This window comes from Pundamilia nyererei, unplaced genomic scaffold (assembly GCF_000239375.1).
Source record: "Pundamilia nyererei isolate P.nyererei 1_Seehausen unplaced genomic scaffold, PunNye1.0 scaffold00177, whole genome shotgun sequence".
Classification (NCBI taxonomy): domain Eukaryota; kingdom Metazoa; phylum Chordata; class Actinopteri; order Cichliformes; family Cichlidae; genus Pundamilia; species Pundamilia nyererei.
This window is the reverse complement of record NW_005187578.1, coordinates 343,838-371,792: the sequence shown is the minus strand read 5'-3', so window position 1 is coordinate 371,792 and position 27,955 is coordinate 343,838. Positions and strand designations below refer to the sequence as shown.

At 41.3% G+C, this 27,955-nt stretch overlaps 1 protein-coding gene across 2 annotated transcripts in view; it reads left to right on the top strand.

The window, feature by feature from the left end:
* The window catches only part of adcy8 (adenylate cyclase 8 (brain)), a 120,596-nt gene that overhangs the window by 62,249 nt on the left and 30,392 nt on the right, over nucleotides 1-27,955 (top strand). Inside the window, exons 7-11 of one of the 2 annotated variants that reach the window (XM_005746327.1) lie at nucleotides 1,025-1,295; nucleotides 15,975-16,172; nucleotides 20,091-20,191; nucleotides 24,205-24,406; nucleotides 25,943-26,032. In XM_005746327.1, coding sequence (XP_005746384.1) covers nucleotides 1,025-1,295; nucleotides 15,975-16,172; nucleotides 20,091-20,191; nucleotides 24,205-24,406; nucleotides 25,943-26,032 — 862 coding nt within the window. The remainder of the gene's footprint in view (nucleotides 1-1,024; nucleotides 1,296-15,974; nucleotides 16,173-20,090; nucleotides 20,192-24,204; nucleotides 24,407-25,942; nucleotides 26,033-27,955) is intronic. The other variant, XM_005746328.1, reaches the window with a different exon arrangement.

Genomic DNA, 27,955 nt, shown 5'->3' with positions numbered 1-27,955 from the left:
ATGTCTGTATGTATCTTCTCCTTAACAGGTGGGCCAATCGAGCTCGAGCATCATCACGTATATAGTGATTATTAACATCTATATGTATTAAAAAAGCATTTTTTATAAATCCCAGTTCTTTTGATTTTTCACATTCATCACCCTCCTGTGAATGTGATGTTACATTCTACATTAGTGTTTGTTTCATGTCACGTTCATGTTTGTCGCCCATATGTTACGTAATGTTCATCAAATGTGTATCTGAGGTGGAATTTTGTTCCAGTCATCACTAAATGCATCTCCACTGGTTGCTGAGCCAAGCGCTTGCTCACAGGTGTGATCTGATCATTGGGATTTTCTCTGTGTTACTGTAGGTGTTGACCTCACAATATAAAAAAGATCCTCAAGAAAAAATCTGTACCTGGTGAAGAAAGTGAAACATTGAACAGCAAATGTTTTTCACAGGAATTATTTATGTCATGGATTCACTTCAGTTCAAATGAATTTTTATATATGAATTCTAGTCAGTCAGTCTCAGAGTACATGTAAGGGGAAGATCCTGCAATTTTAGCAAGAGAACTCCAATGAGCTGCTCATGATGTGATGGTGGGAAAGAAGATTTCTAATAGGATGAGGCTCAGGGAGGGGCAGCTTTGATTGGCTGGGTGGGTGAAGGGAAAGAGAAAATGAATAGAGAGAACACAAATAACACACACAATAAAACACAAAGTACAGGAAACAGAAGACAAAAGCAAGACAAAGCCAGAACTGAATCATGGATTTACATCTAATCAGCGACATGATTACATTGTATCTATGGATACTTCTTTCCCTTTGGGCATGATGTTTATATATATGTATATTGCCATTTTTTATCTTTACTGGATAGTAAGTGCAGGCATTAAGTGGGGAGAGAGCAAGCACGAAGCAAAGGACTGTGGGTCAGACTTGAACCCAGACCACTGTGGCCTGTGGTTACCTTCTCACCCACTGAGCTAAAGTGGCAAAAGATGTTTCAAATATGTATGTTTTTTCTCCATTTCAGGAGGATCCACATCTCTAAGGCAGCTCTGGATTGTTTAAACGGTGACTACGAGGTGGAGGAAGGCCACGGGAAGGACCGCAACGACTTCCTTCGCCGCCACAACATCGAGACGTACCTGATAAAGCAGCCCGAGGAGAGTCTGCTCTCCCTGCCGGAGGACATCATGAAGGAGGCGGCCAGCTCGGCCGACCGTCGAGCCAGCAGCGCTACCTTTAACGAGGCCTCGTGGAGCCCCGAGCTCCCCTTTGACAACATCGTGGGGAAGGAGAACGTAAGTCCCGCCACTGCTTGTAATTCAGGTCATGATGTATGCACTTTATCAGCCTGCCAGAGAATGTCTGTCTTTGCAGCAAACTTCTTCTGCAGTGATGATTAAACTGTTATCTTTATTTCTACGTTTGGGGGAGGGGAATGAATTTTATCTGCTCGTTAGCTAATGACATAATGACCCCATTTCTGGGTTCAAATGTTTCCTTATGATGAATGGGAGTCTCGTCTCTTTAATATTCTCCAGTGCTCCGTTTTTTTTTTAAACTGGCACAAGCCCACCAGACCTATTTAATTGCCATTCTCAGCCTGGTTTCTTCTCAGCCTGGTAGGACCCAGGTGCTGCTAATTAAATGCCCTTAATTAATTGATCATCAGCAAGTGTAAGCACCTCTATAAAAGCAGTTTGTTGGTCTGGAGCATTCAGGCACGTGCAAACATTACAGCACGAGTGAAAATCCTCGCAAATTCATCCCATAGTCAGATCATGCAATGCCCAGAGAAACTGCAAAACACCCCAGAGTACATGTCAGACTGCACAAACCCGAGTTTTTTCTTTCTTTTCCTGTCATACAATATTACATTCATGACAGCACAATTAGAAAAGATTGAACAAATATGGCTTGTTTGGAAGTGGAGACGTTTGGCCATAGCACTTCATACAGCACAGACGGTCAGCGCGGCGCTGCAGGGGTATTGATTTGGGCTTGGCCCAAACTGAGTCATGCAACAGGACAATGATCCCGAGCACAGCAGCAATGGCTGAAAAAGAAAATGTTGTGAAGGTCCAGCCAAAGTCCGGACCTCAATAGAGCTGTGCAAAAATGAAGTGATGCTGCAAAGAAGAGTGGGACAGATTTTATCCACAGAAACGGATCATTTGATCAAGTTATTATCAATAAAGGTTGTTGATTAACCTATTTAATCATATGGCGTGCCTAGTTTTTCGCAGGACTCCACGTCATATCAAAACTGTACATAAGCTAATCCTTGACAAGTTTTCCAGCGATGTTAGATTCAACGTTAGAGCAGCGACTTTGTAAATCCTCGTTTCATCGACTTAAACTTTACTGTAACACCTGTTAGAACAACCACACGCATCTTTTTATTGGAGCTAAACTAATTTGGACTGTTTTCAATTGTCTGTGCTTGTTTTCGTTTTGGAACTGAAGCATTTGGACCCAGAAATGAGTGAAGATGCCAGACGAAGCAAGTAGAGGGGAGGAAATAAACTTCTGTTTCATTTTCCCTGATGATATTTGGACGACTAGAATATTCTTGGCCAGCTTGTTTGCTTTAACTGAGTTTCACTGCAGGATGAAGTTTTTTGTCACGGCGGGCGTTTTTTAATTTATTTATTTGTTTTTTGTTTACAGTGCATGGGATCTTCGCAGTTGTTTCGCCTGTTTGTTGGTTGCTTTGTCCTTTTTGGGGGGTTTTGTTTTCCTGGGAGCGAGTGGACAGCTTTCTGCAGAGAAAATGTGTTACTGTGGTAACGCATCACTGCGCGCCAGCCTTCTTTTTATTTTTTATTTTCGGATGACGAGCTTGTGATTGTGTGGCCCATTTTAAACATCCTCCTCATTTCTTCTTCATTTGTCTGCCTGTGACAACAAACCAGCCCCCGGAGGGGTTTTGTGTTTTGTCTAAGACGGTTGAATTTGGAGAGAGTGATTGAAGGTTGAGCTTGTTTCACATTTTCTTTCTTTTTTTTGTTGAACAATGTGGAAGGGAGAGGGAGAAAAACTAACAGCTGATGGATGTTTGTGACAGTTTCAAATGGTGTTCAGAGAGTTTCCTGTCAGGAAATATGTTAGAAAAATGTCCTTAAAACATCAGACACAGGCTGATGAATGCATCATTGTTTGTTTTTTTACAGTATCATTTAATGCAGTTTTCTCCTTTTGCCTCTATAAGGAGCTAACACACCGGTTAGATATATAGTCATAGACTGAGGAAGAGAGGCGTGCAACTGCAATGAAACAACATGATGGCGCTGTAAAGTCTGATTGTTGTGTCTTGTGAACACTGTTGGGCATTTACCTTGCAGTATAAAGCCACCTTGAGGTGACTGTTGTTGTGATTTGTGCTGCATTAATGAGCTTGAACTGAATTAAAGGCAGGATTACGTGTTGTGTGCTGCCAGGTTCATGGGCGAAGGCGAGGCTGTGTGGTTCGGGTAAATTGTGAAGATCTTTTTAAAGGAAACTTCTTAATCTGCTCTTGAGTTGCCATCTTCAGGTGTTTGAAAGACGTTTATGCAAGAAAAAAATGAAAGATTTGTTATTTATCTTTTCTTTTAGAAGATTGTGCTGTTTGAGCTATGTTGCATTGTGTTACATTAGTATGCCTGAGTAAGGCTACCAAATGTTGAGGGCATTACATGGACTACGTTGCATATGAAAATGGTGTGATACCTTTTTGATGAATTAAGTACCAGCGTGACCTGCACTGAAACCGAGACGACTCCGCTCTTGTGCTGCTTTAATTGTTGCGACATCATTGGGCTGATTTTCTCTTTCTCTCAGTGTTTTGTGCTCTGCAGTGATTTGAATCAGGCCTAATTAACCATCAGCTTAACTGAGTTCTTTCCTAAATGAGGTTTTAAAAACACCCCAGATATTTTATGCTGAATGCATGTGCTGTCTATATCCAATAGTACTGATACTTGAGAGCAGAGATGTCTTTGAAAAGTAAACCTGGAATGCTTTGACGACAGGGTCATAAAGTCTCGTCTTTTAATGACTGACAGACACAACAGCGCTCAGCTGTAAACGACTAAAGAGGTGTTGTTGTCACCCTGCTGGGTGGGTGGCGTGGACACCCCGGTTTGTGGTTACTTGAGAACGAGCCAACGTAGGATTTTGAAATTACACCACAGGTGCAGCTACTAAAAATCTCAGATGAGTTAGAATCTCTGTGACCTCGACCTCAGGGTCAAGGTCAGTTTTCCAAAACTGTGAATGTGATACTCCTGAAGGAAGTGTTATCATAGGTGCATCTACTGGGAGGCTGATGGGTAACACTGGTGACCATGCTTGGAGTCTTTCATGATGTGCATGATGTTATTAGGGGAGAGGTTTCAATTTCTGGGAAAAGACGGTAAAAAAGATATTTGCAGCTGAAGCAGTTTGTTCCGTTTCACAGCCTCACCTACACCAGCAGCATCCTTTGTTTTGTCCTCTTTACAGTTCTGCACACTGGAGTAATATTGGGAGGCAGGAGGCAACTCTAAACAGTGGAGTCTTCTGCTCATGCATGACTCTTTTTTTATTCTCAGTCCTGATCCATGGCCTATGTTGTCTGAAAGGATCATAATCAGGCCGCACTTGTTGATGATCGGCCACAATCTGCCTTAAAGTGGAGATTTCAGATTTTTGTATATGACGTGATGGAGATATGAAAAATTCAGAGCTCTTCTGTGTTGCATTTGAGCTTCACGTGAAAGGTAAAGTAAAAGCAGTGATTAGTGAGCATGAGCATTTCAGCGTTGTGAACCTTGAGCTGTTGGATTTCGTTCTGGCCTTCATCTTGGAGGAGGAGGTGCAGTTACTCTGATGTCTCCTTAGCTTTGAAGTTTACATTTTCTTCACATTTCGTATGTATTTTTCTGTGTATCAGTTTGTGTAACCACTGCTGACTGAGCTGCTGCCCATCTTTGAAGGCTGAAATATTTAAACTTCATTTAATTCATTTTATGTCCTCGTCTGTGTTTTATCTTTTTCTTTGTTCTTGTAATTGGAAAGGTTCTGCAGAGTTTCCTTGTAAACACATTTTATTTAGTTACTTCCAGGTGTCTGATGTATCACAGTAAATGAATGTGAGCTTGTTTTGCTGTATTACACCTGACAGTGTGTTAGTGTTAATGTAGATGAGGGTGCTCGGTCTCTGCAGCAGATTAAACTCTGACCGTTGTCTTACGCATACTTGGACGTATCTGCTGTCCTCCCACAAACAAAGACATGTCATCGTGCATGATGATGGGAGGGGGATTAAGAGTGCATTCTCAGGCCACATTAGCATTCCCAGATTGCTTTGATCGGACGAGCTTTTTGTGTCCAGCGCTGCTGGCCGACACCCAGCACCACAAACATGCCGCTTGGCGAGGACTCGTTGTTCCTCCATCACAAAGTGAATGGCGCCTTCCTACAGCTTCTGCTCCAGGCCGTCGAGCTTCACGTTTCATCAGGATAACTGGAGAAGGCGAACAGTTAGCCAAACAGTTAGCTTAAGATTTCATGTTAAACACATCACCAAGCCATTTCAAAACCCTGCAGAGATAATAGAGATAATGAAGACTTAATTTAGCATCAAACTTGAAACGTTTAAAAGACATTTATAGAAGTAGGCTGTCGACCACGTGTGATGCATCAGTGTCTGCGTTTTCTCCTTCGTCTCTTTTAGTTTCTTCCTGTTTGGCTTCCTTTGTTTTTATTTACTGCAATTGTTCTCTTCCCTCCTTTGTTATTTGTCTGATTTTCTCTGTGCTGTGTACTCCAAACGTGGTTTTGCTCTGTCATCGTTTTCCTTGTTGGATAGAAAATAGACTTCTTTTCCTGTCCTCCTTCTCTCTTCCCAAATGGTTGCAGCAGATGGCCCCGCCCCTCCCAGAGCCTGGTTCTGACTGAGGTTTCTTCCTGCTAAAAGGGAGTTTTTCCTTCCCACTGTCGCCAAAGTGCTTGCTCATCATATGATTGTTGGGTCTAGCTTACAATCTAAAGCATCTTGAGGCGACTGTTGTTGTGATTTGGGGCTGTATAAATAAAATTAAATTGAGTTGAATAGACTGATTAAAGTTCCCGTGTGCTTGTCTGGCTGGCTGTGATTGAGTGCACTCAACAATGTTAAACACAAACTTGACAATTTCCTTTTGATTTCATGGACATTCAGGTCATAAATTATACATTACAATTATTATAATACATACTATTATAAATCATAATATGTATTTAAAAGTCCAGTCACAACAGATTGCAGTCTAACACTGTATATTCTACACGTTTTTATGAATACAGCGCTGTTACAACATGCGATGGTAATGCCATATTTTCGCTCCTTATGTGAACAGTGAAATGTGTCTCTGCTCTCAGCGTGTGCCAAATGTGCAGAGCTGCAGTTTGATTGTTTCATCTCCTGCAGCTCTGAGCTGACAGCAAACTCTGCAAACTCGCCTCCTGTGTATACGAGGCTGAATGCAGCAGGAGTTTACAGCGTCTGATGTAAGCGTGTGTTTGGATGCAGAGGAATGGTTTTTCTGAAAAGTGCCACTTGGTTTTTTTTTTTCTTCTGGCACAATGAAAGCCTGTTAGAGAAGTCAATTCAAACAGTGGCTCTTTGCATATCAAAGGCTCCTCGGAGGAGTTTCAAAGCATCTCTTTAAAAAAAACACTTTTATTTTCTGTTGCGTTGCTTTCCTTGGAGCTCGAGTTCTCACTGCTGGTTTTCTGTGACCCCCGTCCTTCACTCCTATTGGTCTGATTTGGCTGGCACGATACTGGTGCACGCCTGTGTCAGTCAGACAGGAAATAAAGGGACTGCAGTACAACAAGAAGAGTTCAGTTATGTCTTGGCTGCGTCCATTGTTATGACATGAATATTTGAAGGCCGATAATCGGTGTAAACGTGACTCGCCACCGCATGGTCAGCGTTTCTGGAAATTAATCACCGTCTTGTTAAGTGGCCGCTGCTTCTCTGCTGCAGGGAAATAAGTACTGTAGAAATGAGCCGACACAGTCGGATGGCAGTGGTTGACGTAGTCGTGAAATTAAATCAATTAATTAGTGTTTATGGACACTTGTCTTCATTTACTTGAACATTATTCTGTATCAGACCAGTCTAGCATCAATTCATTTGTGTCCATGTGCATGAAGTTAACATTTTCCACTTTTGAAAGGTGAAAACGTCATTTTGCTGCTCACGCGAGAAGCCATGATTCAAGTCCCACACAAGTTCTATATTTTTAAAATATGTTCTTACTGAAATGAGAGTAAAACTACTGGATTAGATTAGAGATCAAATATAATGAATTTATAAGCTGTTTCATGGGTGAGTGAGGGTTAGTCCTTTCCTCAACAATTAATAAGGCAGAGAAGTAGGAATGCATTTTTCCCAGGAGGAATATAGCACCAGGGATCACTCTGTCAGTGAATCAGATGTGATGTGAATCGTATGCTGTGGCTTTAACAACCCAGCTGAACATCTATAGAAGACTTTGGACCAACCACCACCATCAAAACACAGGATATGGGGATAATTTTGGACCAATGGTGTCCATCCCTCTAGCAGTAATTCAGAGAATCCACATGAAGGCCCGACAACTTGTTAAGTGTACTCACACTAGGAGATCTGTAAGTCCAGGAAGTTTGACAACTGCAGCTGCTGCATTTCTTCTGTGTTTGTCTTTATCTCATCATAAACTGTCAGAACTTTAAATAAGTCAATAAGGCAACTAAAGTATACTAAAATCTAACTGTCTCGTTAGCTTAGAAGCTCGTTTTTCTTGCTTTAGTAGCCGATATTTAAACAAAAACACTAGAAATACTCAGCTTATGTTTGACTCTTATGCTAAGATTGAATGACTGACTTCTCTCACCTGCAGTAATCTGACTTTATGCTCCTTTTCTTCAGCCAGGATGCTGACAGCAGCTTTCACACTGACATGGGCACTAGGAGCTTCCATTAACTGTACACAGCTGGTTGAAGACATGCAATAACACATAATAGCAGATGATTCACCGATTTCACAGGCAGCTGACTGAAGCAGCAGGTAACAGCTCTGTGCTGATAACTGTTATAAAAACAGGATTTAGTATCTGCGGCCAACCATTATCTTCCAATTATCCTGTGTTTTATTGCGTAAGACACAGATAGCCACTGAAGAAATGACATCATATCCTGTGTGTCACTGTGATTACGGGAGCTATCGTCCATCCGGGACTGATTGCTATCATGAAACTCAGAAGATTCGTCGCGTGCCCTGAAATCGTACTCGGAGCTCCGTGTGGGCTCTGCGCCGACTCAGTGGCTCTGTCTCTACCTCTTTCATGCTTCACTGTGTACCTGCCGGCGCCCGTGATGCACAGCACAGTCGCAGTGCTTTCGCCTCGAAGGAGCTTCTGCGTTTCCTTCGAAGACCCGGTTACTCCGAGTCCCCGCTCTGTGAAATCCAGGCCAGAAAGAAATGGGTTCAGTTTCATGTTTCATTTCAGCTCTGCTGAAGTCTCACGTCTGCATTTGAAATGAAAGGTGGCTCAGCCGACAGGGACGCGCGGCAGCTTGATCTCTTTCTAGACGCTCCTCCCTTGACCTAATTCTCGCTACCTTGTTTGCATGTTCACTTTAAAGGCTCGCCGAAGGCTAGAAGCAGTCTGAGTTTGTGCTCAGTGCTGCTGTAGTGACTTAAGTCATGCCAGTTCAACTACAAAGCAGTGTGCAATCAAAAGTCTGAAGACGACATATTCAGCTTCTCCTTACGTTAAGTCATGTATACACTGCAGTAGCGGTAAATGCTCATTAATAAACATGGACAAAAACTCCATATGAGCAAAAGCGTCATTGCTGCTCTAAATGCTCAGGTTTGTTTTCTTTAGTTTCAAAACCACTAAGCTGGTGTCACGAAAGCACCCAGGTCGTGTTTTGATGCTCAGCTCCAGGCGTGAAAACCCAGACTTCAATAATCAGCTGGTGATGCAACAATGGCGACATCCATCTTTCATGTATAAACGATATTTGACTAGGGCACTTTTGTGGGAAAATCCTCTGCTGATTTATGTCTGCCACTTTTATGTTTCAAATTATATAATGCTTTGTGAGAAAGGGCACACCGTCACATCAGTGCCACAAAACAATGGTGTAAAAGGAAGTTTGAATAAGTACAAAGGTCCCTGTTCTGTTGTCATATGTTGGTCTTTGCAGCAGTGTGTTCTGTTATTAATGTGTATACATACATGTAACCCCTGCTGGCTCGATGCAGCCAAACACTGCTCGACGACTAATCACTGTAGCCAGTCCAAAGACGGGAAATGCCAGATTCAGAAGCGGTTGCCCTTTAGGCTGTAGACTTCCTGAGGGATGTGCATGCCAGGAAAAATCACAGCAGCACGGCTCATAGCCCTGCCCCCTCCGAGTTCTTCTCTCATTAGCTGAAGACTAAGGCTCGCTATCTTTATTGTGGAATATGAAGTAATAGATTCAGATTTCAATTTAATTCAATTCATTTGTATTTATACAGCACCAAATCACAACAACAGTCACCCAAAGATGCTTTATATTGTAAGGAAAACCCTACAATAATACATACAGAGAAAAACACTATGAGCAAGCGCTTTGGCGACAGTGGGAAGGAAAAACTCCCTTTTAACAGGAAGAAACGGCCGGCAGAACCAGGCTCAGGGAGGGGCGGGGCCATCTGCTGCGACCGGTTGGGGTGAGAGAAGGAAGACAGGCAAAGAGACTGGCTGTGGAAGAGATTAATTACAAGTATGATTCAGTGCAGAGATTTCTGATGTGGATTTTTTCTGCGATACTTGTTTTTTACAGAAGAGTGTTTTGTGTTTTGAATGGAGTTTTCACAGGTAGCAGAGGGTCAGAGAGGGGACTGACATACAAGGAAAACTTGGCAGTACACAGCAAGTCTACATCACAGATTTTTATATAAAATATTATGTAGCTTCATCCAATTTCTGGAAACAGGGATGTGTAACAAGAGAAGGAAATTCTTTTGTGGCTTTGATCTCTTGATGGTGGAAATCCTTGTTTTAAATATTTAAAATGTTCACAGCTTTCCTTTAAACTTCACAGGGATTCATGTTTGAAACCAGATTCTCCTCTAAAGAGAGGAAACCTAAAGAAAACATCCAGCTCCAGACGCTGATGATAAATTAACTGTGCGATGATGAATTTCAGCTTGTACTCATTTTTTCTGCATAAAGTCTGAGTTTCTACCTAGTGTGTTTTTTTCATATATTCTGATGAAGCTGACATTTGCGTCTCTCTGGGCTGCATGTGCAAAGATAAAGAGTGGAGTAGTAAAGTGTCTTTTATGCTTGTGAACAGGATGAAAAGAGTGAATCAAGAGAACCTTACCTTTCAAAATAAAACATACAGTTACATTATCAGTGCTGCAGGTTTTCAGCAGTCTTGCATTATTATCATTGGAGCTCATCTCTGTTTCATTTCTTTCCGGCTCAGATGTTTGGAGGTTAAGTGATGAACAGGTTTGCCAAGTGACGGCTTGATGTTTTAGTTAGCAGAGGTGTCAAACAAAAGGCCCGGGGGCCAGAATCAGCCCGGCAAAGACTCCAGTCTGGCCCACTGGGATGCCATTGGAAAATTTTAAACTTTGGACTTTCACTGGTATTTTCAGATGTTTTACAATCTTTGCTACTGAGAAATATAACCCCACCTCGGCTTTAAAAGGCTGACGGACAGCAAGTGGGTTGGTGTGCAGGGCATTCAACTTTGCATACACAGGACTATAGTATTTTCAGGTGACCTCATTGTCAAGGTTAAAGGTCAAGTTTTCTCTTTTAAACATGATAACCTGAGAAAGGATTTTCAAATTAAAACAGCACGAGATAATCATGTTTAAAAAGTCATCCTGGGCAGCTGTTATGAAGGGGGAAGTATTTAAAGTAAAGCCAAAGAAATTTTGTGTCACGCTGTAAACAAAATTTATTTCTGAAGTAAAGTTTGATCTATTTTTCAGCCCCCTGGTACTTGCTGCGTGGTCATCCATCATCCAGGGTCATTTTAGTTTGAAAAAGCACCGATTTAATCAGGTGTGGATTCGTGCAGCTCAGAACAGAAACCACGCTCTAGTCTCTTCCTGTAAAGATTTATGTTTATGGGTCAATAAGCCTTTTTATTACTTCTGTGCTGCCTTGTTTATGCATTTTATGGCATTTACACCAAAATCACAGTGTGGACATAAAACACCCCCAAACCTGATCTGATTTTGTGCTGCAAAGCATCACAGCTGACTCTGTCTCTATTTAACAGACGCATGTCGCATGTCGCATTCAGACATATCGTCTGTATATTTTTCCCACATAAATGAGCTGAGATTAGTCTGAAATTAGCTGATAATAAAGTCTGCATACCGTCACCTCACCTGTCTTGGGCCTGGAGTGCGTAGCTGATGCTCATCAGCCAGTTTCCTCATTATAATGAAACCGCTCCAAATATGTTAATGATTTGACACAAAGGCCATGCGTTTTCATTCATATGCAAAAGATGAATTGTTGAGCTCAAGTTCAGTTTCAGCTCCGATCTCTTCGCTGAGAGCAAACAGGGCTGAGCTCACAGTCACTGTTCTCCGTTGTGGTTTTTTATTATGCAGACAGAACTTTTCCTGATGCTTTTAGTTTGCACCTCATTTCCTCCTACCTGCTAGGGTTAAGTGCAAGCTCTTTTATTTCTGAAGAAACAAATGACATTTCAAGTGACAACTAGAAAAACAGTTCAGTTTGCAGATAAGTAAGCCCACAGTTTTCAAGCTCAAAGGCAGGAATGGGGCCTATCCTTGGGTGAAACTCTCGATGTGCCGCTCGACGATAACAGCCCAAAGTGTGCGCGTGAGATAAATCAAAGGAAACAATCTGAGCTGTGTGGTGGATCAGAGCCCACTGAAAACACAATCTTGGCTTTTTCCTAGCTGCCCACAACAAAAATCTGAAGGAGATCCGGTGTGCTGTGCAGAGGCACAAGTAGAAGGCGAGGGAACAGGTCACAGAGGGAGCTAAAAATAGCAGCAGAACACAAGATACTCCAGAGGTGCACGAGAGTCAAGATCTTAGTCGGCCTCAAAGCACATTCGTCATAAAACAGAGGACTTCTTCTGAAGCCCGACGCAGTCAGACACGGTCGATAGTTCAGCTACACTCTCGGCTGAATCCAGGAAAACACAAATAAGAAGGATTGTCGTCACTGTAATCTGAGGTTTACCTCAATACAGGCATTTCACCAATAAAGGCATTTCCAGCAAGAACCTCAGACTTTAAAATATAATTACGTTTTATTTATTATTAATTATAATGAATAATTAATAAAACTTTCACTCTGTGGTTGTGAGACGTGAGAATCTTTCATCTGACAGTAAAAGGTGATCTTGCTTCTCATGAATCATGAGGCACTGTCTGATAGACCTCTAAATTGCCGTCATTTATAAGCTCCAGGTAGCTCTGATTGGACTCACATTTGCATGTAATGACGGTCAGAGGAGTCCTGACATGAAACACAGAAGAAGAGGCATCCGCTAATGAAGGTGTTTGTTTGAGAACCTTCATTTAGAGACTGAAAACGAACGTTTAATGATCTCTCTGAGCACGATGGATGTCGCGCGTTAATGTGTTGAATGAAGCGAGATGAGGTGAGACGTTGGATCGGTCAGAATTGGTGAGAAATGTTGAATTTGACTACGTCTCCATCATCATTAATGGCTGCCAGCTCCACAGGTTTCAAACACTTCAAAGGGTAATTTGTAATATGTGGCTACTTAATAATGATGGGTAGCTAATGTCAATGGGCCTGAGAAAATTACTCTGATCCTCATGTGTGACCTTCATCGCTTTTACCTTTGGAGCCAACATGTCGTCTACGTCAGGATGGGCTGTACAGCTGAGAAAGAGTCAAAGTGGAGGCTGAGGTCATCGATAGAGAAAAAACACCAAAGGAGGACATGTGAGGAAGAGGTTAATTTCCTTTTTCCTGCGAGCGATCCTTGATCCTTGTTACAATGACACTCAACAGCTTGTCACTGTAAGCTGCTGCAGTTTTACCCTTGAAGGAGGGAACTTAACTGTAGCCTTGAGTTTGTAACAATTTTTAAGCCTCTGGGGACAATTTAATTTGTACCTTGATGCAAGGATACTGTTACGACCCCCTCTACTAGGTGACAGGAGGGGAGAAACATACACAAGCCCTCTCACGAAATCAGAGTAAATAAGGGGTTTTATTACGAACATTGAACTGAAAACCGACAGGGCTGTTCCATAGACCACCGGGGAAACAATTAATACACAAAGAAAAGAACAGGCAAGAGTAAAAGCTAAGGGTTAACTAAAGTGGGCCAGCAGACACAAGACTGTAATAAAACTAAGGTCAGCTGTATATCAGAGTTTACAAACAGAGTTCAAATATTAGGCAGACGAGGAGGACACTGCATGTTCACGTAAGCGCAGCAGTTGCCCACCAATTTGCACTGAAGTAAAAGAGACCATACATTCTTTGGCCAGTGTAGTCCACCTGCAATGCACTCAAACACTGTGAAATAAGAGTCTACCTCAGTTTCTCTAAATGCTGGGACTAATGTGATGTGCCTACTTACATCAAAGCTGTCTTCTGGCTTCTTCTGGGATGGTAACTGCGGGGCTGACCGAGGTGTAGGAGGACTGGCAGATACAGCGGCTCCCCTCTCTATCTCCAGAGCCCTAACCTTTAAGTGCATGGCATCCACCTCCAACTGCTGCTTTTTTAACTCCACCTCCTTTATGCGCAGTGTTAACTGCAGCTCTTCCGCAGATGGGCCAGTTTGAGAAGGGAGATTTTTCAGTGGGGCAGGAATACCAGCAACAGCTCCCAGCTCAACTCCCTCTGCAGGACCTGGCTCACCAAACAACCCCCTTTCATGCAGTTTAATACACAGGAGTTCTTTAAGCTCCTTTTTCTTTGCATTCAATGGCACCGTCACATCAAAGAAATTGGCAATAAGAATGAGGTCATCCTTTTTACATCTGTCCAGCTTTTCTTCAGTTGGGCCTAAAGCGAAATCCTCCAATTTAAATTCCATACTAACACGCACCCTCCCACACAAGAAAAAACTGCCAACCAGAAAAGTAGAGCTAACCAAGAACACCGGTAACACACCTGCGACAACGGCAACGAACAAAGAACAAAGAACGAGTCAACCCGACGGAGAAAAAAAAGGATGGGCGAGCCCCCAATGCAGAGGGGGTCGTAACTATACAAAAATGGCCCTCTTATAAAAAAAAAAGGTGCACAGTCTGCAGAGCAGTGTTAATGTTATTCACACAGACACTGAAAGTGTGTCTTTAAAACACTTTTCTAGCCTCACTCAAGCTTTATGTGTCTCATATCTAAACAGTGGATCCTAAAACGAATGTGTTTGAACTGAAACCCAGAACTAACTTGCTGTGAAGTGATGTTCTGCCAGTGATACAGAGTGTATGTCAGATTGTAATAAATGTGTCCCACATAACTTAAACCAGCGGTCCCCACCCCTCGGGCACAGACCGGTCCGTGAGTCGTTTGGCACCGGGCCGCGAGAGTTGAGGCTCGAGTGTGAAATTTATGGTTTTCAGGGTTTTTATCATTTTTATCATTAACTCCGTTTCCCTGGGTCTTTCCCGTGTGTTGTGAATAAATCTTCTTTTTTTGGCACCGATACTGATTTTGATTTTTGGTACTGATTTTATTTTGTTGTATTTATCCACGACACCTTAAAGGCCGGTCCGTGAAAATATTGTTGGACATAAACCCGTCCATGGCGCTAAAAAGGTTGGAGACCGCTGGCTTAAACGGTAAAACCTGAACATCTAAGAGTTAAATTTATATTTTACCTAAAATTAGAGACATTTAAAATTTAGACAAAACTGTGCCGACAAGTATTTTAACACCTTTGTTACATATGTGAAACCTTTTCTGGACCTTTGAGGTCGGACATTTAGTCCTTTATAGTTTGTTTTTCATGTTTGTGCATTTACACAGCTTGCGTGAAACTCTGTGTTTTACTCCAGTGTCAGCTCTGGTATGGGCTAATAGCCTTTAAATGAATAAGTAAATGATTCATCAGTTGTATCTTTTTGGATCTGCATGCTGGTGACCTCATGAAAGTATAATCAAAATAACTGCAGAGTAAATCCGGATGTACTGACCTCGGTGTTTCTACATTTGTACATTTGGCCGTTTTCACAGTCAGACTGAAACGTCTGTAAGCAGAAATGATCTCACCTGAAAACCTTTGGGGGGAAAAGCCTGTAATGATTCTAGTAGACTTGATTTGCAGAGGATGAAAAGGGTTGCTTTAAAAAGAGAGTTATGGCAGCTTTTGACCTTGGATATATTTTAGTTAAAGGAAGGCCGAGTGAGACGGGAAGCGATGAAGTGGTAAATTAAAACCCGAGGAGACCCTTGTAAAGAAAGAGGTTGCGCTGTTCAATTACCTTTTATAATAGTGCATATTAATGTCTTGCAGGGTTGTCTGGGGTGAGGGTTTAATGGAGTTTAACTTTGTTTCTGGAAAGTTTTGAAGGTTATAATAATAACAGGTGGAAATAAATGGTTGTGCATTTGCTCCGCTTGTATCCAAACCTTTGTTTTCTGTCCTTCATTTCACGATTTGCCATTTCGATTCTGTTTTCACGTCCCGCACATGAGTTACAGCTTTGTTATAATGCGTGCTTATTTTAAGAGCTTTGTCACCACTAACCCGAGTGCAAAGTGAACCTGCTGCAGGGGTGAATGGAAGATGCATGACTTGCTCTGAAGTGTCGGTCTGATAGCCGATGTTGCATTTTGGTCTTCCCTTTTCTTCCTTTTCCTTAACTTTCTTTTGTGTATGTACTGAATGTAACTGTGTGTCTGTTCTTCTTTTTCATTTGTAACTTGAATGAAACCAAAAGGGGGACAAGCAGGTTCATTCTATGTGCATGTGCTTTCCCTCTAGACTCTGGCTGCCCTAACGAGAAATTCGATAAATCTGCTTCCAAACCATCTCGCACAAGCTTTGCATGTCCACTCTGGTCCTGAGGAAATTAACAAGCGAATAGAGAGCGCCATCGACTTACGGAGTGGCGATAAGTTGAGAAGAGAGCATATCAAGCCTTTCTCACTGATGTTTAAAGACTCCAGCCTGGAAGAGAAGGTAGCTGGGGTTTTAGACAGATAACTGTTTTTTTCTTTCTCTCTCCCTCCTCATATCTTTTCCTAAATGATGACTTTCAGAAGCAAAACAATAACCAGCAATTTTTTATTGTCCCATCATGAGTAAGCTAAAGGCACATGAGGTACTACTGTGGGATTGCAGGAACAAAAAGACTGACATTTTGTATTTTACTGTCAATCTGAGTCAATTTAAGATTCCACAACTTTTAATGACTTAATAAAAAAAGTTGTGTTTTTTGGGGGGAGGGGATACGATGCACTGCAAAATAGATTTAATGGTCAAGGATTTTCTTTTAGCTAAAGACTTACTCATCTTTGTAGCAAATGGACTCTGAAGTGTGCCACCACAATAATTAATACAGCAGAACGTAGAATGCAGAAGGTTAAGCCAGACATTGGCGTCGACCTGGATTTTCTCTGAAAAGCTCTGAAATGAAGCAAAACAAGAAAACTGACGCCACAGAATATCTATCAGACATCTAACCAACATCTAACCCTCCTTCCTGTAGCACACAGGTAGTGTTTGGGATTTAGGCTTCATCACTCTAGAGTAAAAGTAGGAGAAGCAACTTTCTTGCTTACCTCCTTCCTTACATTGGATTCTTTCTCCTCCACTGCCTGTTTGCAATTAGTTAGCTAGTCAACCGCTTTTGATTGTAAGATTGCACAATTCACCTGCCTCCAGACTGACTGTAAATTATCACCCTCTAACTCATAAATGCAGACAGATGTACACATGTAAGTCTGCATCTCCTTGCAACAGGGAACACAACTTAACTAGCTGCCAACTGTTCCGCTTACACACCTTGGTTGTCGAGGCCCGGGGCCATTTTGCAGTTAAACTGCTGTCCTGTGGCAACTATGTTGCTATTTATGGAGGAATTTATGAACTTAACTGAACTCGCTTCATCTTATTGTAAGTTTATTGAAAGCTTCGAAGTTAGAATAGAATAGAATAATCGTTTAATTGTCCCACTAGGGGAAATTTGGTTGTAACAGCAGTTGCTTTGAAGGCAGCAACTGATTGGAGTGAAAGTTGTTGCAGACCTTGTTTTATCTTCAAAGCAGCCACTGTAAGTTTGTTGCACATGGTCACAGTCGTTTTGATTGTGTCATGGTCCCCAAACACTGTTTTGCCTCGTGTGGCTGTAGCATTAGCAAATGTGTTGCATATAGAGCTGGGTGTCTGATAAGTATATATCCTGCAGGAGCATATGCTGCGATGGTGGAGGGCTTCAAACAGCAGGCCGTGTTGCAAGGTAGCAGCAGAAGTGACATGTCAGAATTTTCAGCTTAAAGCTGTGAGTGTATGTTTGGCTCGTAAATGACTTTATAATCAGTCAATAATTAATGCATTTGAGTTAGTATATTATTATCCATAATTCCATTATGCAATTTAAATGAAAGAAAGTGAAATTAAATTCTTCTAATTAAATGTATTTTAGGATTCTTCTCAGGTTTATATGTTCAAACAAAACAGGTTAAAAATATACAACAATTAATTATTATTCTGTTGGCACACTTCACACTCCGTAATAACAACACAATCAGCTTCATCTCTAACATTACAGACTAACTCTGCATGGCATTAATATCTTCTGTGAGTTAATGTAACTATTATTCTCACACATCAAGCACGTGTAACTGTGACTCATGTTTGACGTGCTTCAAATCTGATGAAGGATGTGAGATTTTTTTTCTTCGCCAAGCTTCGAAGCTGGATGAAACATGATGTTTGCCAACACCTGGAGTCCAGTTTCCACCTTCAGTTTACTCATGACCAAACGTCCATGCCGTGGACCCCTGTTACAGTCCTGTGGAAAAAGTTGACAACATATTCAACTCTATTTTTTTTTCTTTTTTTTTTACAGGAGCACACTGCATTCACTAAAGGAAAACAGCATGACAGGAAAAAATATGTTTTTTCTCAAAATCCTGACTTCCATATCCCATAACTGCAGCTGAACGTGTCATAATGATGAGATGTTTGAAATATTTATTTCTGTTAAATGTACTATATGTAATACTAGAGTGTCTACATTAGGATTTATTATTATAAAATATTATTTATTGTTACTTTTTTAATCATCTGTGTTATGTCGTTTAATGTCGCTATTGTGTTAGAAACTACACAAAAAAGTATTTACAATTCTATATAAGCAGTAGTGTCAATAGTCAAATGACCTTTGATGAGTTCATACCTTACCACTTAGCAGTTTGTGATTTTATTAATCTGAAAACAAATTTAAAGATATTTAAAAAGTGGTTTTGTGTTTTATTTCGCCTTTAAAAGAAACAAACTCAAATACAAACATCTAAATGGGGTTAAACACAGCTGCCAGTTTTCATTGCCGTTATCATGAGATATGGAAGTTGGAAAGTGTGTCTGTATTTTCCCACCTTTTCTTTAGTGAATGCAGTGAACTTCTGAAGCTTTTAGTCCCTTTTTACCCTATTTTTTGTTACATTACTGAGCTCACTTTGACCTTTAAGTTGACTTTCGTTTTGCTCCTCCCTCTTCACATTTGTGTTTCCCCTTGAATCTTACATTAAAAACTTTTTCCAAGAATCTATTATTATTATTATTATTATTATTATTATTATTATTATTATTTTGTTGCCCTCTTAACCTCTTTAGTAAATGTGCAGTGATTTGCTGTTGGCCTCCCTCATCTTTTTTTGCCAAAGTTGTGACAAAACGTGAAGCATCCTCTTGCTAATTTCCCAGCACCCTTTGAGAAAGAGACAGAGCGAGGACGGGGCAGCGGGGGTTACAGGGTGGGAAGTTTTCAGTGAAACAATTCAGGGCAGTTTGGTCAGACTGGTGACTCAGGTCAAGTTATGTTCGTGTAACTCGGCAGAAGCCACAGGATCAGAAATTTAAAATGTGTTAAATAAAGACTTTAAATATTTTTAAATTAAATATTCAGAAACAGTAAAGTATTTAGCAGCAATAATAAATATAGCTATCTGATAAGACAGTGAATGCTACTGTTATGATTGTGCATTTAGTAAGCTAATTAGCATGAGTACACTAGCATGGTGCTAGGCTAGTGCTAGCTTAGGGCTAGCTTGGTGCTCTCCAAAATTAAAAAATATCTTCCAAGTGTTATGAGTAATTGTTATGATTAAAACAGTCAACTAGTGTTTTAATATCTCCCTTTGTGTACTTGTTAAACAGGCTAGCGTATCTCTTTCTGTTTTAGTGTAGCAGCCAAGCTAGTCTTCTTATTTAAGAGAACAGGTCATTTTATGAAACATTAAGAAAATTCTTGAACCTTTGGCCAGGTGCAAATAGTCTGAAGGTTTCCTCACAGCTCTGGATTATTTACATTGATTGCTAGAATAACTATACCAGGTTTCAGAATATAAAAATTGGAAAGTGGGTCTATATGTAAAATATAGAGAAAAAAGTAGGAGAAAGTCAAAAAGGCAAAAAGGTTGAGGCTTTTAGAAATCCTTATTAGAGTTTTTTATTTGGTTGAGTTGTTAGCATTGATACTTGAGGACTAAAAAGACATTTGAAAGAAAAAGCTAATTAATTTGATATTATTCCTACTCTAAATATAGTAACCATTTGAAGTCCCACCTGAGTTTTAGCTTTGCAGTCTGCTTATTTTGACACAGCGTGCATCGTTTTCCTCTCTGACTCTGCTAAAAGCTAGCATTGTGCTTGTGAGCTTTGCACCTTCCCCAGGACCCCACAGCTAACCCACCAGCTCCTGTCTCTCTCTAACGCTTGTGTTTGAACCGTGGCATGCATCTGTGGCAGTGCACTGGCGTGTTTGAGTTGCATTTTGATGTCTTCTCTGTTTGTCTGAAAACTTGTTTCTCGTCTTCCCCTCACCTGCTCCTCCTCCTCCGTTTTCTTTCTCTTTGTCTTCTCTTCACTGTGCAGTATTCACAGATGAGGGACGAGGTTTTCAAATCCAACCTGGTGTGCGCCTTCATTGTGCTCGTCTTCATCACAACCATCCAAAGCCTGCTACCCTCTGCCAGGTAAGAGAGCAGATATTCAATAAAATGATCATTTCAAAATGCACAATCTCTTAATTCTGCATGTGTAGCAGCTTTTGCACCTTCAGTGTAAAATAGGAACTTCCCTGACCCTCTTGGTTGCGTCTAAGACACTGGGGACTGATTTTTATGTGGGTGTAGCACCAAAATCCAATGGATACACTGTTTATGTTTGCTCCTGAGTTCCTTGCTTCAAAACCTCTCTTCTGGTCCCAACATCACCAGTGAACAAACGGGACTGGCCCAATGAGACTTGAAATGCTGTCAGGGCAAGCTTGGGTCAACATCAGGGTTGGGAACCTAAGGTTTCATTCTTTCTCTTCACAAATGTAATAAGTATTTTTTTAGTGCTTTTGGGGGGGATGACAAATTTGTTTGAATTATATTTACACAAATTGTAACTTACAACAAGTTATGTGTTGTTAAAACACAGTCCTGATAAATATCCTTGGATGAAAACCATTTTTTGCTCTGATGGTTGGTTTTCTCCTTCCCATTGAGTGTTTGGGCAGTGGGCTCCCACATGCATTTGCACTGTGACAGAAAGTGTCAATTTAACCTTTTATGCAGCATATGTAAATTATAGCTAACTGGCTAACAGTAGCTTCTTTGCTTACTAATCTTATTCTTAGAAAAATGCCGTGTTCCAGTTCCCTCAGAAGACGGATGTGACTTGTTGTGTTCCAGTAGGAAAGTCCTAAAGGCACCAAAAGCAGGATTTGTATTGGTTCTTGGTGAATTCCAGGCGTTCATGAATTGCTAGCAGTGCAGCACAAGTGCTTAAAATCACCGCTGCAGCACAGTCATTGACGGAGCGCATATGGATTATTTAGTGAGTCGCAAATGCAAAACAGTAGATTAGAGATTACAGGTTTTACAGTTATACTACTGCTTACGCTTACTGTCGCCATCTTGAATTGACTTTCCGAGTTAAAAGTCCTACCTGGGGGCTGTTCCAGATGGAAATCCTGGGGAACTTGGAAATTCTGACATTAATCTGTACCGCACCAAAATCATATCAGAGAGGAAATGCTAGCTGTCCAGTATGTTCCATGGTGCTTGTTTATGTGTAAAAACATGGGTCATGTTGAGGCTGGAGGCTATTCTAAAGGTCATAGGGTGACAGGCAGGGTACACCCTGGACAGCTCACTGGTCTATCACATAACAAAACCCTGACCTATGTAGCCTTAGTATATGGTAGGGCTGCACGATTTTGCATAAAATGAGAATCACGATTTTTTGGCTTAGAATTGAGATCACGATTCTCTCACGATTCTCTTTTCCAGTATAAATATTTATTGCACTTATTAACTGCACATCAACTTCGTAACAGTTGAGACTGAACATAAAAACAATAAACATAAAAACAACAAATGTCTCACGTTTTGTTGTTGCCGCAAAATGTTGTACTGCTTGAAATTCCGTCTCCACCGTTGCTCGACACTGCGTGTATAGAGCAGGTAGTGCAACGATAGAAAAATAGTTGTGGGACAGCACTGTGTAGCGTTTGTCTAGGGTGTTGATCATTTTCCTAAATCCCTCGTTTGCACAGTGTTGATGGAGCCATATCTTTGGTCAGGTGATAAGTGATAGCCTCCGTAATTTCTTTGTGCCTGCGGGAGTTCGACGTGTATAGGGAAGCGCTGTATATTATTATTGGTGTTTGGGTGGTTGACCGGGACGGATTTTCTCCTGTCACTTTCTCGTCATCCCTGACATGCTTTCCGTTGTTTTTTCCCTGCTAATTTTAGCAGCCAGCTTCTGTATCACGTGGTATAAGGCTCCGCCCTTGTCATTTGTTGAGCAGGAAGAGTGAGCGCTTGTTTTCATGCAGATTACGTCCCGGATCAAAATGCAGCACAATCGTCGTCGTCTTTTTTTAAACAAATTTTTTTTAAATCATTGTCATTTGGGAATGAGATCGCACATAAGTATGAATCGAGATCGCGATTTTCTAACGATTAATCATGCAGCCCTAGTATATGGGTTAGCATTCTCTGATGCATGCAGCTGTAGATGATCATGTCATCTGTGAGAGGTTAAGGACTTGGGTTGAGTGGACAGATTTAGGTTGTATTTTAAATGTAAAGGTTGAGGTTTTCTTTTTTTTCATCATGTCAGAGGTTTAGAGGGTGGGGGGGAGTGGGTTAGGTGAAGGAAAGAAGGGAAAGGAGGCAGAAACAGCTGCGTTATAAGCGTATCTTGCCTTGTGTCGTCTGTGTGACTCTGACTGTGAAGGAAATCTTGTGTGACCAGGTCAGCTCGAGCAGAATCACAAGCTTTTAATGAGTCTCAGCCGAGGAGAACAGAGTAAGGTAATGCCAACTGACAATCTGAAAGCCGCTTTGATACCTGCCTGCATCTATAGAACAACAGCACACAAGCTTCACTAAATACAAGAATTCTGCAGGTTTGTGTTGTTCTCAGACTCTCTCAGGAAACGTTTTCAGTAATTCGCCCGTTTTAGTTCAGTGGTGTGCCTTGTTTTCCAAAACTACACCTACTCTGTGCTAGTAGCGAGCCTTCAGTGTTCAGATGTTCGTTCAGTAGATGACCATATGGAGCTATAATTGATAAAAACAAAACCGAATACACCAAAGCCAGAGTGAAAAGTGAAAGCAAAAGTCATTAAATTGATGTTTGATGTGATGGAGATACTTTTCCAGCAGGTGACACGTTTTAAAACCTTTACCAGTGTGTGTGTGTGTGTGTGTGTGTGTGTGTGTGTGTGTGTGTGTATTCATATCTTTGTGGGGACCAAAAATTGGAAGTTTATTGTACTTGTGGGGACCAACAGCTCTTATGGGGATGTGGTTTTAGTGTCAGGGTTACAGTTGGTTATGGTTAGGTTTAGTGTAAGAGTTAGGCATTCATGTTTCATGGTTAGGGTAAGGGGCTAGGGAAAGCATTATGTCAATTAGATGTCCCGAAAGATATAATTACCCGACGTGTGTGTGTGTGTGTGTGTTTGTGTGTGTGTGTGTGTGTGTCTGTGTAAGAGAGATTTTTTTAGGCCACACGTTGTACATTGTGGAGGTGGACAGTGCCATTGAGTGCACACTAACATTAACCTCCTCTGCATCCCGCCCAAGTGGCAGTGCTATCAGTCATCTGTGATCCCACATTGGGCTGTTAGGAGTTTAGAGCACATTTCCCAATCCTAATTGGTATTAGGATATTGGTGGTAGCCCTGCGACAGACTGAAGACCTGTACAGGGTGTACCCTATCTCTCACCCTAACACAGCTGGGATAGGCTCCAGTGGATAAGCGGAAGCGATTGGATGGATGTAAAATTTGTTATTACATAAAAGAAGAGCCCAGACCTGTTGTGCCATCTGTTGATATCTCGTAATACAATACGTTTGAAGTTTTGGACATACATAATATTTTTTTGTTTCTTCAGACTATTTTTCACTTAACCCTCCATGCATGAATTCAATCTCAATCAGGATTTTCTTCTTCAGTGTTTTTATTTATCTTTAGGTGTGAAAAGACGAATAAAAATACTTAAGAAAAAGTTGTCATAATTCATGTATGAAGGGGTTAAATAACAATAATTACAATGCAACACTTTACACATCTATAGTAACATGAAAGGACCAGTGGGTGGCAGGGTATGGAGTGACACATCAGTCTCCAATAGGGATGGGTATCGTTTAGGTTTTATCCGATACCGGTGCCAAATCGGTACTTTTGAAACGGTGCCGGTGCTCAAACGGTGCTCAAACTGGTGCCATCATGGCACCGGACACCGGTACCCATCCCTAGTCTCCAATGTGGTTTATGTGCAAGTGTGCCATCAACACTGACACAAATACAAGAAAACAGCCTTTGAATAGCTGCCCACTGTGTTGTCAACTGCACCACTATGCTGGGCTCACAATTAAATATATTCAAATTATTCTTTAAAAGTCAGCTTGATTACCTGTTCAAATAAAGACTAGACCTAAGCTGCAGTGTCCCACTGGCATATTTATCATTGTGTTTTTGCAGCATGGTAACCATGGTGATCCAGTTCTCGGTCCTCATCATCCTCCATTCCTGCCTGGTCCTAGTTACGACAGCGGAGGACTACAAGTGTCTGCCTCTGGTCCTGAGAAAAGCCTGCTGCTGGATAAACGAAACCTATGCGGCACGAAACGTCATCATTTTCGTCTCGATCCTCATCAACTTCCTGGCAGCCATGATCAATATCGTGAGTTCTTTATTTATTTTTTTACATATATTATTTAAAACATGGGGTCAATGTCTGTCTGCAAAATAACTGTCAGAATGCATCAAATATGGGAATGCTACATGGTTAGTACCGTAGCATTTCTTCATACTTCGGGCAACAGGACAGTGTGTGTGCGATTTTCTTTATAAGTGTGTGTTTGTGGTAATGAAGAAACATTTCACCTACTTCAATAGCATGGCTGCTAAAATGTATTTTAATGGGTTAATTAAATATGGAGCTTCATGAAACAGAGGAATACGATGTAGGCATCTAGACATGGCTGATTTGATGGTGTGCAGTACCTCAGTCCATGCAGTGGGGTAAATACAGACTACAACACTTGACTTCGTACTTGTTGGAAAGCACAGTGGTACGACATTTAATGCCAGTTGAGAATTCCGTTCCAAATATTTTCTTTAAGATTGAGGTCTGGACACTAGCTAGAGTATTTGGATCATTCGGATCTCCTTTGTTATCTTGGTGGTGGGTTTTTGGTCCATGACCCATCTTCAGTGTTCTGGCTGAGGCAAGAAACTTCTTGTTAAAGATTTTATGCCACGTGACTCCGCCTGTTGTCATCCTGTACTCTTAGCAGAAAAACAGCTCAGTGTAATGTTTCCACTCCCATGCTTGGCTGCATGTGTTGGGTCGAGTTGACTTTGGCTCCATCTGACCACAGCTCTTTCTGCCAAGCCTTCTCTGAATCATTCAGATGTTCACTGCCAAACTTGGGACACACCTCTACATGTATCTTCTTCAGCAGGGGGCTTGTGGGAACTGCAAGACTTCAATCAATTATGCCGTAGTCTGTCATCAATGGTGTTCTGGGTGACTGTGGTCCCAACTACTTTCAGATCATTAACAGGCTCTTCCTGAACCTTTGCTTGATGTTCTGTCTTTCTCCATTAAAATTAAAGACTTTGTTTCTATGTGAATGAGCAAACTTACAAATTGAGTAGGGGATGAAATAATTAATGTTTAACACCACGCATTGCATTTTCTTATTATTTTAATCAACTAGGAACATCCTTGTTCTCACTCTGTTGTTGTAATTTATTAATTTAATTTTTGAAATACATATTTTTTTTTAAAAATAGAAGCTGCTAAGGTACGTTGAAGATAAAAGCAACGAGCATACAATATTCTGCAATGAAGTAACCCACTCAACTGCTTAGTTTGTAAAGTATTTGTTCAGTTGCTTTATTTAGTCAGATTTTAATTACCTACACCTGCACATTTCCCCCCCCTTCTGTAAGAATCCTGTGTTGCTGCTAATTCAACCCTTCAGGTCTTCTTCAGTTATTCGTGTCAACTGCATCACTCCTTCTGTGCAAGAGAAATTTGGTGTTTTCCTGCAGAAAGTTGAAATCAGCTGTCGATTTCTCACACAACTATCTTGAAATATTAAAAGCGTGATGGAAATTTGTCTGAAAGGGAATGTGGGTATTTTTATGCAGATCCTGCATCATTTAAAACTGCACAACAACACTAATCCACCCTGTTGGTCTCCCATAGCTGTGGTGCGACTTCGACAAGTCCAGTACCTTCAGGAACCAGACGTACAACGAATCGGCCTCCATCCCAGACATCTGCTTCTACCCAGAGGTACAAACTAAATGAGGTGTCTGAATTTTGCAGTCGGGTCCATCTGTTGTGTCTTTTTTTTTCTTCCCACTTGTGTGACAGCGGCAAACTGATGAATTAAACATCCTCGACATCTGCTCGCGCCCAGAGGGAGGTCTCGCCTCAGACAACGCTACGACTGATGGAGCCATCAGAACGTCACGGAGAAAATATCCATTATGTTGTTTTGCTCACATAATATGCAGCTGATTGATGAACTCAATAAGGGAGCCACATTTTTATAGCTCCGAGCTCGGGTTGACTCATGTATTGTTGCATGTATACATCATAAACGTATTTCCTCCTGAGGCTCATGCGCGCAAATAAGACCTATTTTACACACATAAAGAAGAGTTATTGACTTTGTTTTAGGCCGCACCAGAACGCACTCCAATATTAAATTAGACAAAAACTGATGTCTGTGCCAATGTCAGAGGCTTTTGGTGCAGTGAGCGGGCTGTCAGATATTTCATTTTTATAAAAGGGCACTTTACCAACTTTACACATAAAGGCCAGTCGACTCATTCTCATCTTGTGATAATGGAGGTTTAATGTGGAGGAGCTAATGAGTTCATAGTGATGCCGTAAATGTTACTTCAGTTTGGAGACAGAAGATTGGCAGCAGGAGGTTTGTGAGCAGGCGAGGGAGTCCACCAGTGAGGACAAAGGTAAACACAGAATGTTTTCAGGGGTGAAGAGTCAGGATGATTTCTGCAGCTGCAGCAGTCATCTCTTATTAATTAAGTAAAAGTGTTACACTCGTCACTCTAAGTGCTAATGCAGGCATGCTAACAGGTATGCTTAGTTTAGTTTGTTTGCATGATAATACAAAATGTGTCCCTATTCATAAAATCCGTTCATAAAATTCCAGCTTGCCCAGTGTCCCCTTCAAGCTTGTCTCTTGTCAGATCTCTGAACATGTCAAACGCCTCAAATTTTCAATAACCTGAGTCGTAGCATCTAGAGCTAGACTAGACGAGGAGGAGAGCACAATAGTGGATGACATTGTAAATCCTTTGCTTCTGAAGGTGAAGAAGGCCTCACCCATGTATCCTGGGTCAGGATGCAAATGTCGTAGAGGACTACGAGTACCTGGGTGTCCTCATCACCAGCAGGCAGACCAACACAGAGGCTGTTCAAAAACGAGGGAGGAAGCTTGTGTTCACTGTGTGCAGCAGAGTGATGGTGCTTTTGTATACCTTAATTCTGGCAGCTGCAGCGTACTCTGCTGAGCACCATTAGGAAATCTTCCTCTATGATTGGCTGCAAACTGGAGACTTTGTTTAGTGACTTCCTCTCTATCACAGCTTTCAAACTGTTATCCATCAAAGATCACTCTGATCAACCTCTGCACCACATGCTAACATCCACTATATTACAGTATGGATATCTGGCAGAGATTCACCAGTCACTTATTATTATATTAATAATATTATTATTATCATTATTATTTGCCACTTGCCCTGTGAGCCCGCTCAGCTGGGATAGGCTGTCCCAGCTGAATGGGCAGATGTTAAGTGGAGACCTTTTCAGTGCACTGTGGGCTACGGCTGTTGCACTGCAGTTCATTCAGAGGTCATTTCCTCTAATGTTTCCCCTCTGATGCTTCAGGACTTTACAGTAGTACTGTGCTTTGAAAGTCTGACCATGAGGGATGAATTCAAGGTGCATGAAAAAAGAAACCACATTGTGCATCATGTGTTGATCATGCTTCTCACTTGAATTATAGCGATGACACTTGAGTCAGCTGTACACAGAACTTCATATCTGCACAAGTTTAGGTCACGGTTTCCTGCAATGTATTGCAAAACTACACCACTCTACTACTACTGACGATTCTCACACATGTAAAAATCGGCTTGGAGAAAACTGAAGAACCAGGAAAATGTTATACACCTGGTGTGT